This window comes from Salmo trutta, chromosome 2 (assembly GCF_901001165.1).
Source record: "Salmo trutta chromosome 2, fSalTru1.1, whole genome shotgun sequence".
NCBI lineage: Eukaryota > Metazoa > Chordata > Actinopteri > Salmoniformes > Salmonidae > Salmo > Salmo trutta.
Genome location: NC_042958.1, coordinates 68351805 through 68364098, shown reverse-complemented (window position 1 = coordinate 68364098; position 12294 = coordinate 68351805). Strand labels below are relative to the sequence as shown.

Here is a 12294-nt window from a genome sequence, read left to right as displayed (position 1 = left end):
GTCAATCGTAACTAGACGTTCTAATGAAGTGTTCTAATCACACCGATTTGAGCTTATGCTGCAGAGACCATTGTAGAATGATCGCACCCGTATGCTTGTATGCGTCAAAGGGTTAACAACTTAGGTCCATGTTAAGTCTACTTATCTCAAGTCTGAATCGGGTTTCTAAGAGAAACATATGTCATGGATGGGATCTGAACCCCAGTCTCCCGCTCGGGAAACCAATGTCAATGTCTTACCATTAGCACTAGTGCTCCCAAATTTTAAAAGTTAGGAGCATAAAATAACATTTAGGAGCACCAGAAAATACGATATTTTAAATTGATTAAGATTTAGGCTCTATGAATTATAACTACTTCTGAAGCACATTTTGTGCCCTAGAAAGTACTATGTAAATCAAATCAAATTAAATGTTATTTGTCACATGCGCCGAATACAACCTTACAGTGAAATGCTTACTTACAAGCCCTTAACAAACAATGCAGTTTTAAGAAAATAACCCCCCTCCAAAAAAAGTAACAGATAAGTATAACAAATTATTAAAGAGCGGGGGAGGTGCAGTACCTGTCATTGAAATTAAGTCATATGTGGAATATTAGGTTGTAGATTATGTAAATGCACTATTTTCCAATTGCAATGCATTACATTGAAAATTGTACACGGCATCTTTAAGAGTGTCAAGTTTGTGATGACTACACAAGATATCGGTCATTCATTCATTGCTATGATCGTTGATCTCCTGAAGAAGCTATCCCTTTTCCTTTCATTCTGTGCCCCCAAGTTTTTTGATATATTGGTAAAGTTATCAGGTTGCTAGCTAGCTAATTAGGTAACAAATATGACTGAACAAGGTGTAAAACAAACGAGGACTGCAAGTAGTTTTAGAACATGATTTATGAGTGTAAAATGTGCCCCCCTCCAATCAGTGACAGAATTCTTTTTAAAATAATTGTGCCGATAATATGCGTCAGATCTTTAGCAACAAGCGGTTTTCATTGTATTAATGGTGCAAGTATGACGCAAACAAATCTGTGCTTGAGTAACATTAGTACAGCGAAGCCTTATCATTACAACAATTATCAACAAAAACTCAAATATTGGATTTTCACAAAATTTCCCAAATTAAAACTCCAGGTGCAAAATAAATTGGTTGACTTTAGAAACCTGCAGAGGCATGTATTCTGTTGAAAAGCAAGCAGAGGAATGAACTTGTAAGTACCTCAGGTGGTGGTTTGAGACATTAAGCTGGGGGAGAGGTGTGGACTGGTAGAGGAGGGTTGAAGCCTTCTTTACCCAACAGCCAGAAGGTCTTCTGACAGCCCTTTCCCTTATGGCATGGATGGATACACACAGAGTTTGTGTCACTCACACACATTATGTTGAAGTAACACTGTATTTGAAGGGTACCTACATAAGGACATAACACATTTATAATCAATCCATAAGCCAAATAAGCATTCATTATACTTATGCCAACTCATGTCAACAACCACAAGCTAATATTTGCGTCATGTCTTACTATAAAATTTGTTGATATAGATAACAACAAATGAAGGTGTTGTGAATTAGGGTTGTACCATTTGCACCTCCATACTTACTGTAGTTGTATACGCAGAGCATCATGGGTAATATGTGTTGAGATGAGCACATTCAGATAAATTGTTGAACTTATTCCCGTCTCCTTATATCATTATTGAATTGTTACAAAGACCTGGTTATGAAACCCACGAGACATAACAAAAGATTGGCGAAGAGTAAGTTTGAACCTATGGTAACTATTCTGTCTGGAAGAAGTTGGTTTTACAAGTTTAAAACTGTTATTTTCTGTGGTAAAGTCTAGGCTAATGTTAGCACAGTGTATTGCTAGCAGAGGCAAGTGCATAGTCGAGCTACCTAGAAATAGTTAGCATCATCATTGCCAGCAGAAAAGGATTCAAGAAGAACGTCGGAGTGAGAAAACAACGTGATTAAAAAAGGAGGAATAAATATACAGTTAGTAAAGGAAAGGACATTTATTAAACTGTGAAGACGAACTTTGGAAATAAAAACTGCTAAATGAAGGAACTTGATGATATAACATCAGTGAGGGAAGTGAATGAAGATCATGTGAGTGAGGAAAATATTGCCGTGGTTGAGGACAATATTGAAGTGAGTGACAATCAAGAGGCTAATGAGAAAAGAAAAATGGCTGGAATTGTTGGTTACATTGGACAGTTTGATGAAAGTATTGAGCAGTGGAACTCATATGCAGAACGGTTTAAATATTTTGTTCTTGCAAATGACACTAACCATGTTTCCATCCACAAGTCATATCATATGAAAACAAATCATGACAGCTGTGATGTTTCGGTGTAATTTTATAAATGCCGGCAGATCATTTGTTTGTTTGACACGGTGGGATCTTTCTGTGTCTATAAAATTAATAATGCGGGAAATGTCGGTGGAAATGTCTTTCTGCAAATACAATAATAATAATAACAACCATCATGTCGAAGTAAATTTGGAGTCTCGCGATGATATGGTGTGTGGTCCTCCCACTATGACTCAGGAAACCATACAGTTTATTAGGCTACAGATGAAATAAGTTATGATGAGCTTCATTGGTGGTGAAAGTGCAAGGTGGTGAAAGTGCAAGGTGATAAGCTTGATGCTGCTTTCCAATAAATGTCGAGGGTCTTATTCTGGTGACATGATGATCGATGCTTGACTGCCATTTGACAAATTCAAATACCAATAATAATCTCATCATGTAGACTACACAACCCACATGTCACGCATGACTAGGGGGTGATCTAGTATGTGTATTTCTATGTTGGTGCTAATATGGTTCCCAATTAGAGGCAGCTGTTTATCGTTGCCTCTGATTGGGGATCATATTTAGGTAGTTATTTCCCCACCTGTGTTTTGTGGGATATTGATTGATTGTTAGTGTGTTTGGGCACTACGTCCTCACGGTCTTTATAAGTTTTGTTATTTTGTTTTGTTAGTTTCACTTAAATAAATATGTGGAACTATACTCACGCTGCACCTTGGTCCGATCATTTTCAAGAACTTGACAGAATATCCCACCAAACCAGGACCAAGCAGCGTGTTCACCAGGTAAAGGAGTTTTGGACATGGGAAGAAGTGATGGGTGGATGCGAAACCCTTCCTTGGCGGCAGACGGAAGCTTCCGGCGACGTTTCCCAGTATGGAGCTTCTGGTGACGCTTCCCAGTCCTGAGCTTCCGGCGACGGTCCCCGGTCCGGAACCTCCTGCGACGGTCCCCGGTCCGGAACCTCCTGCGACGGTCCCCGGTCCGGAACCTCCTGCGACGGTCCCCGGTCCGGAACCTCCTGCGACGGTCCCCGATCCGGAACCTCCTGCGACGGCCCCCGGTCCGGAACCTCCAGCGACGGCCCCCGGTCCGGAACCTCCAGCGACGGCCCCCGGTCCGGAACTTCCAGCGACGGCCCCCGGTCCGGAACCTCCAGCGACGGTCCCCGGTCCGGAACCTCCAGCGACGGTCCCCGGTCCGGAACCTCCAGCGACGGTCCCCGGTCCGGAACCTCCAGCGACGGTCCCCGGTCCGGAACCTCCAGCGACCATCCCCGGTCCGGAACCTCCAGCAATGGTCAACGGTCCGGAACCTCCAGCGATGGTCAACGGTCTTCCAGGCACGGTGTCCAGTCCAGCTCCAAGGCCGTAGCCTTCTTCTGCGCCGGTGCCCAGTCCAGGTACGGTGTCCAGTCCAGCTCCAGGGCGGGAGCCTTCCTCTGCGCCGGTGCCCAGTCCAGGCACGGCGTCCAACCCAGCTCCAAGGCCGAAGTCCTCCTTTGCGCCGGTGCCCAGTCCAGTTACGGCGTCCAGTCCAGCTCCAGGGCGGGAGCCTTCCTCTGCGCCGGTGCCCAGTCCAGGCATGGCGTCCAACCCAGCTCCAGGGCCGAAGTCCTCCTTTGTGCCGGTGCCCAGTCCAGGCACGGCGTCCAACCCAGCTCCATGGCCGGAGTCTTCCTTTGTGCCGATGTCCAGGCATGGCGTTCAGCCCGGCGCGATGGCCGGATCCAGGGTCTGGGCAGGGGCTACGACCTGCACCGGAGCCGCCACCAACACTAATCACCCCCCTACCCTCCCCATTTGGTTTGAAGTTTTGCGGCCACACCTTTGGGGGGGGGGGGGGCAGGGTACTGTCACACCCTGACCATAGAGAGCCCTTGGCTCTCTATGGTGTAGTAGGTCAGGGCGTGACTAGGGGGTGATCTAGTATGTCTATTTCTATGTTGGTGCTAATATAGTTCCCAATTAGAAGCAGCTGTTTATCGTTGCCTCTGATTGGGGGTCATATTTAGGTAGCTATTTCCCCACCTGTGTTTGGGCACTACATCCTCACGGTCTTTGTAAGTTTTGTTATTTTCACTTAAATAAATATGTGGAACTATACTCACGCTGCGCCTTGGTCTGATCATTTTCAAGAATTTGACACCGCACAGCTTACCCGCACTGAATCTGCGAGCTGTTGGCTAGAGCGCAGGTGCCAAGACCAGAGTAGGCACATTTGCTATTTAGCGCAACATTTTTGTGGCAAAACGTTCGATTTTTATTCGGTACATGAAAACGTCATCACTCACAAATGTTATTCTGCAACAAGTCCATTTGGTGGAATCATACAGTACCACTGGCGGGAAAATGCACATATTTTCTTTATGCATATCCTAGAATATTCACGTAAAAATCTGTCGCCAACTGGATGGGAACCTAGCTACTGATGAGGACAAAATTGTACCTACATTTTTTGGTGTAATGGGGCCAATTTAATACGCAGCCTGCTACAGACAGGCCAGGTAATAAGACATATTGGGATTTTTGTGGAAATACTGAAAGGCCTGTTTCCATAAAACCACTAGTTATTGCTGAATGTGTATTTAATGCAGCAGCAAACATTGTCCCTGATTCTCCCTCTTCCTGATTTCTTCTGTGGAGCCTAAACCTATCAGAGCACTGAGTTTAATTATGTTCTAAATGACACCATTCGAGATAGACTAGTATGTGGGATACACAGTGAAGCTACACAAGAGACTATTGATTGAAAGTAACCTGACCTTGGCAAAGGCTATTGAAGTCGGGGTGTCCAGGGAACTAGCTGCTAAAGAGGCTCAGCAGTTGAGTTCATTGGGAAAAGTGCACAGTTTCAACTATAAATCAGAGACAGGGAAATCAAGGTATATGTTTCCGCTGTGGCAAAGCGGGAGATCAGGCGTCTACATGCTGGTGTAAGGACATGGATTGCCGAGCTTGTGGTAAAAAGGGCAACAAAAAGAACTCAGAGAAAACATGAAAGACTGAATACAAGAAAGAGACATTCCAACAAAAGAAAGAGACAAGTTCACGCTATCGATCTGGAGAACACTCAGGTGAGTGACTCATCAGACAAGGAAGTCCCACTGAATATACTGACCATTGCTGGGGGGGGGGGCCGCATTGCTACTATGTCTCTCCCTTGCTAGAGGGGCAGCCGGTGCGTATGGAGATTGACACAGGGGCAGCTCTATCTCTTGTGTCAGGCACAGTCTACAAAAAGACACTGAAATACGTTCCACTTCAGCCAGCACACATCGTGTTAAAGACTTACACAGATGAATCTGTCGCAGTGATAAGCATCACTGGGGTCACACTTCAGTTAAACGGACATGCTGAAAAGCTGCCACTACATCGTGAAAAGAGACTATCCATCACTACTGGGATGTTCGTGGCTGGAGAAAATCACACTGGACTGGCGTACAATGACACACGGAGACACAAGCCTACCCTCCATCTTATAGAAACATAGATAAGTCTTTAATGGAGAGCTGGGTAACATGAAAGACATTACAGTGAAGCTTAGCATTAAGCCAGACTGTAAACCAAAGATTCTGAAAGCACGACCCATACCGTAAGCTATCAGACCAAAAGTCGATGCCAGTAAGTGTGAGTGAATTGGCGACACCCATAATACCAGTTCTTAAGAAGGATGGTAGAATCAGGATATGTGGAGACTTTAAAGTCACAGTTAACCTTGTGTTGTCCACTGAGCAGTATCCGCTATAACACAACAACCTTTTTGCGGGTTTAGCTGGGGGTCAAAAGTTCAGCAAAATCTACCTCAGCCAAGCTTACTTGCAGATGCATGTGGATGAAAAGTCAAAGGAGCTGCTGACCGTCGTAACACACAAGAGGCTCTTCAGGTACTGTCGTTTACCGTTTGGAATCACAAGTGTGCAGCATTGTTCCAAAGGGCGATGGACCAGCTCTTGAGTGGATTACCAGGAGTACAGTGCTACCTGGATGACATCCACGTGACTGGAAAGGACGAAAATGACCATCTCCAGAACTTGGATGTGACCTCACAGAGATTGAATGACTATGGACTGGGAGTTCGTAAGGACAAATGTCCTTACGAAATGCATTCTTCCAATCATTGGTTGAATACCTAGGAGCTCACAGTCACGTTCTCAGGACGCTGACTCAACTGCACTCACACAAGTGTGTGACATTGTTGTTGGAAGTCAGTTTGACCACTGTTACCCTACGAGTGGCGTGAACCTAGAAGCTTGGACTTTTAGAACAGATTCTCCCTACAGTTCATGTAGGAGGGGAGGAGTTGTTGTGTATTAAGGTTGTACCATTTGCACCTCCATACTTACCATAGTTGTATAAGCAGAGCATCATGGGTAATATGTGTTGAGATGAGCACGTTCAGATAAATGGTTGAACTAATTCCCGTTTCATCATTATTTCATTGTTATAAAGCGTGGTTATGAAACCCACGAGACAAAACAGAACGGTCAAATGTTCACCTTTATCTCAATGTCTCCTCTCTCCTCCAGCTCAAAGGATCCTATCTGAGTGAGGATCTCAGCTGTGCTCTGGGATATGTGGATTTTCAGGGCTGTGGAATATTTACAGATCAAATCAATAGGAGTGAAAAACTATTGTAATGTAGCTAATACAACAAGATCATTACCAATGTATGGGATGGGGAATGCACAATAGTATAAACTGGAGCTACAGCTAAGTGGAGTTGGGATGAAACAACAATATTCACACACACAAACCATGTTTGAGGAAATTCAATTACATTCAATTCAATTTGATACGACTTTATCGATCCCTGTTGGGCAACTATGAATTTGAACATACTCCAGAGCCACCAAAATGAAACTTAATATAATGTGCTTAAGTATCAGTATCATTTGAATTGACATAAATATCTTTCCATTAGGTTTCAGGAGCAGGTGTATGGAACTCACGCAGGCTGTTGCTCTCCATCCTGGAAGCAGTGTTCACTGTGTCACCAAACAGACAGTAGCGAGGCATGGTTGTGCCCACCACTCCAGCAACCACTGGACCTGCACACGTGCACAGGCACGTACACACACACACACACACACACACACACACACACACACACACACATCAGTAACTTGCAGATTTTTGGCACAAATGTCCCATTGACACCAATGTGTGATTCCTGCAACAGTCCAAGTTAAAGGTTAACTGCCCCTTAGAACCAACTTCTCTGGTTTTAAACGGCCTATGTGGCATTGATATGAGTCCGAAACATTAATTATAGTGTCAAGTGGACTACAAAGTGTAAATAGGATGATTTTGGTCATAAAGTAATTCTCGTCCAAAACAGCTTTTTGTAAGTGAGTTTGTCACGACTACCTGGCGGGTTGGGTATGGATTATTTGCATGCCCACTTTTGCCAATGATGCGCGATTGCCCAGAGACAACACGTTGTGGTCCATCCCCAGCTGCCATGTTGACATTTGTTGTCAATTCCCGAATATGAGTGCAACGCACGCACATTTTGCTCGGAAAATTGGAGCAAAATAGCTAGCTATGATACCACAGATGAAAGGGAAATGATACTGTAGCTAGCTAAATACATCAAGCTAACATGTAATGTGATGTAGCATGTCAGAGGAAGATGTGCATAGCTCACGTTAGTTAGCTACCTTGCTAACAACAGCTAACTGTAGCCCATTGGCATTTGATCTGGTCAATGGTCAAAATACTATCTGTCCTGGAAGTCACCTAACCACCATTGTCAAACATGTCAGGGAAATCCTGTCTTATACGGGACACCATACATGAAGGTATGATATTTTCACTTTGTTATCCTCTTGACGCAAGTTAAGGATAGGGGGTGCTACAGCGAATTTTGAAAAAAATACGTGCCCATTTTAAACAGCCTCCTACTCAAACTCAGAAGCTAGGATATGCATATAATTAGTATATTTGGATAGAAAACACTCTAAAGTTCCTAAAACTGTTTGAATGGTGTCTGTGAGTATAACAGAACTCATATGGCAGTCAAAACCCCGAGACAGATCCTAACAGGAAGTGGAAATCTGATTTGTGGAATCACTTTCAAGTCTTTGCCTATGAAACACACCGTGAGTTAGGATTCATTGAGCACTTCCTAAGGCTTCCACTAGATGTCAACAGTCTTTACAAAGTGGTTTGAGGCTTCTCCGGTAGAAACTGACCGAAAGAGAAGCTTGGAAAGTTGGTCATAGCGGGAGGGCCATTACTACTATGACGCGGGCGCCCATGGGTACCCCTTCGTTCCGAAACGTTCAGTAAGACAATGCAATCGTCCGCCTTAAATATTATTGAAGCTCTGGTTGAAAAAGGCCCTAAAGATTTATGTTATACAACGTTTGACATGTTTGAACGAACGTAAATATATATTTTTTGCACATTCGTGACGACAAGTCCCGCACGCTTCAGTACATTTTGAGTAGCCTTCGGAACGCGCTAACAAGAAGGAGCTATTGGGAAAATATTTTCTGAACATCACGTGCCGATGTAAAATGCTGTTTTTATATATAAATATGAACTTTATCGAACAAAAGAATGCATGTATTGTGTAACATGATGTCCTAGGAGTGTCATCTGATGAAGATTGTCAAAGGTTAGTGCTTCATTTAGCTGTTTTTTGGTTATTTGTGATGCATGTGGTTGGTCGGAAAATGGCGGTGTGGCTATTTTGACGATGTACTCTCCTAACATAATGTAATGTTTTGCTTTCGCTGTAAAGCCTTTTTGAAATCGGACAACGTGGTTCGATTCAGGAGAAGTGTATCTATAAAACGGTGTAAAATAGTCCTATGTTTGAGAAACAGAAATTATTAGATTTGGTTATGAATATGGCGCTCTGATTTTTCGCTGGATGTTGATCCCGCTTACGGGATCAGCGAATCAAGAGCGCTGTAAGAGGTTATATTAGCAGAACACACGGTTCTACAGTATAATGTTATTTATGGGTTATTCTACATGGAACTGTTACACTTGAAAGTTACACTTGAAAGTTATGAACACACTCTAGTCAATCTGTATCGCTGAAGCATTACAGATTGTGCGCTACAAAGTGTAGGTAATTTCCGATTGAGGCGACATATGCAGCATTTACCGTGAATGCAGTCTCTGCTAATACGGGAACGTTGCCTTTAAATTTCAATCACGCTGTAACAGTGAATTTCCGCGATACAGATTGAATAGAATTTAGAATATCTTCATAAGTTAGCATCTGCACTCTTTTCATAATACTCTGTAGGCTACTGATCGATGCAAAGCTTCCTTCTGGAGGAAGCTTTGAATTGGCCAGTAGCCTACAGAGTGGTATGAGAAGAGTGCCATCCTCCTGCATCTCACATCTGCCGGTAGTTATTTAATTCTGCCTGCTGGATCCATAGGCTGAGGCGAACTCTGTCTTATCCAGAACGGAGTATCATGACGTCTTTTTTTCACCCAGCTTTTAACCTAAATTAAATGACAGTGTGATATTTTTGGTTGATTTCACATTGAATTCATGTTAGTTGACAACTCATTCAAATGGAAATCAAATCTAGACGTTGAACTGACGTCTGTGCCCAGTGGGGTGCATGTCAGTGTGTGGTTAGACTGCCAAATTCTAGTTCTGGTTAGACAGCTGAAGTTGTACTATACACACAACTTATTTCTATTTGCTAGGTAGGTGTAGGCATACTGTCTTTATAAGCACATCAATATGATATTTACAGTACCGAATGTTTTGTCTTTGTATCATAAACACACTCAGCGATTTTTGTTGTTGTTGATAAATGTATCTACACTCAAGCTGGGTGATGTTTGAGCAATGTCCACATGTAGCCTACACCTGTTGTAGAGATATCAGTAGTTGTGAGATATGTCCCCTGGGAAAGACCTTACAGCAGACATAAGGAGAGATGACAATAGACAAACCTAGCCAGTTATAGCATATTGTGTTGTAGGACAACTGATTTGACTCAAGACCAGGCATACAACTCACAGTTGATACCGTTTCCACAGTAACATGTATTTACATGATATGATGAAACGTTGAAACTAAGTTGCAAGCTACTTTTGTAGCAAGGTGTTATAGAACGAGTGTCTTATAAAACACATTCGACACTGGCTCTTGTTATCTTGCCATAACTGATTTGGCAGTGAAATATCAGCTAGATAGAATAGCCAGCTGCTGCTATCACCAAGCTATGCTAGCTAGCTGTTGTCAGCTTGGCTAAACACAAGGTCAGCGCAGGCTTTAGCCTACACATAGAACGGAATTAGCTGACCATCTTGAGATGATGAGTCAATCAGGAGGGGAGAAGTCCTCAACTTCAAAACTTTGTTCTCTCCATAGGAAAGCTAGCTTAGCTTACCTCGCCATACTCACTACTGGCTTTCTTTTTTTGGCAAAAACACACCCAAGAAACTCCCACATTATACCACACCCCCAAGACAACTCTAGCCTGCCTTCCGTCATGGCTGCTAGCATTTCTTCATCGGCAACTCCATCACTTTTCAACATAATTTTAATTATCTCCAGCACAAACCAGTGTGAAAATATGTGAAAATGTTGCATTTCTATGTTTCGTAGAAAAATCATTGAGTTAAAAACTGTGATTTTTAAACACTATGAGATTCAAGGTGATGTGGGGAGCAAGAAAATACCTTTCCTTTGGCTAGAAACTCATTGCAGGTTTTGAAAATCACAGTTTATTCATTTGAATGTAAGTACAAAAAAAATGTCAGTACAAAAAAATATATATATATTTTTTTAAATGCATGAAATTAAATGTATGTATTCACTACTGTAAGTCTCTCTGGATAAGAGTGTCTGTTAAATGACAAAAATGTAAAATGTAAATTTGACCTTATGATCATTTGACCTTGACCATTTGACCAATTCCTTTGACCTTATCTTTTTAACCACAGATCATAGAAACGCGCTGTTTTCACATATGTAGACACTGTTTTTGTGCCAAATCAGGAAATGCAGTCACCCTTTAAATTATACACACAGATCTCGAGTTAGGATTCATTACTTCATGGCTAACAGCCGCTGTCTGGGTAATCGATTTGACAGGTTGTTCATACATACTGACCTGAGTTGATCCCGATGCGGAGAGACAAGCTCTGATTAGGCAAGTGGCGAATCTTGAAAAGCTTGATGGCACACAGGAAGTGAAGAGCCATAGTAGAAATCTCAGATGCGTGCTTCATGCCGTTACTGATGGGTAGCCCGCTAGCTACCATGTACGCATCCCCTATAGTCTCAACCTGATACACAATACACATAAATGCCCACAATATACACCGTAAACTTTACAATATACACTGTAAACTTTACAAGGCTACCTACTGTACAGTGCCTTCAGAAAGTATTCACATCCCTTGACTTTTTACACATTTTGTTTTGTACAAAGTGGGATTATAATGTATTTAATTGTCCGTTTCTGTCAATGATCTACAAGAAATACTTTGTAATGTCAAAGTGGAAGAAATACATGTTAGAATCACTTTTGGCAGCGATTGGGTGATTCTCATGAAACTAATTTTAAAATGTCTGTAGCAAATTGTGTTATAAAACCATGATGCATCTGCAAAAATCAACTATCATTCTGAGGACTAAGATCTTTAGTTTTTGGGAAAACGTCTTATTTTAAATCCATTAAAAAATTTCACCAGAATTTTGAACATTTTTACCACAAATTCTCATTAACAAAATGCATCCGGATTAAATTCTTGGGTCATTTTATTTTAAAAAATCATTAGAAAAAACAAACATATTTGAATAAAATACAATATGATGCATTATTATTATTTATTTTACCTTTATTTAACTAGGCAAGCCAAATAAGAGCAAATTCTTATTTTACAGTGATGGCCTACCCCAGCCAATTATCTAGAGTATTCCTTAGATGAGCACAAATTAAGTCAATTTATTCACTTATATGCCTTCAGAATGAGGTTCTTATTCTCAAA

At 42.1% G+C, this 12294-nt stretch overlaps 1 protein-coding gene across 1 annotated transcript in view; it reads right to left on the bottom strand.

Annotated features, from left to right (window-relative positions):
- Positions 1–12294, bottom strand: part of gucy2g (guanylate cyclase 2g) — a 90967-nt gene that overhangs the window by 5111 nt on the left and 73562 nt on the right. Inside the window, exons 18-21 of the mRNA XM_029715323.1 lie at positions 11415–11589; positions 7266–7364; positions 6813–6904; positions 1220–1327 (exon numbers count right to left, since the gene is read on the bottom strand). Coding sequence (XP_029571183.1) covers positions 1241–1327; positions 6813–6904; positions 7266–7364; positions 11415–11589 — 453 coding nt within the window. The 3' untranslated portion in view covers positions 1220–1240. The remainder of the gene's footprint in view (positions 1–1219; positions 1328–6812; positions 6905–7265; positions 7365–11414; positions 11590–12294) is intronic.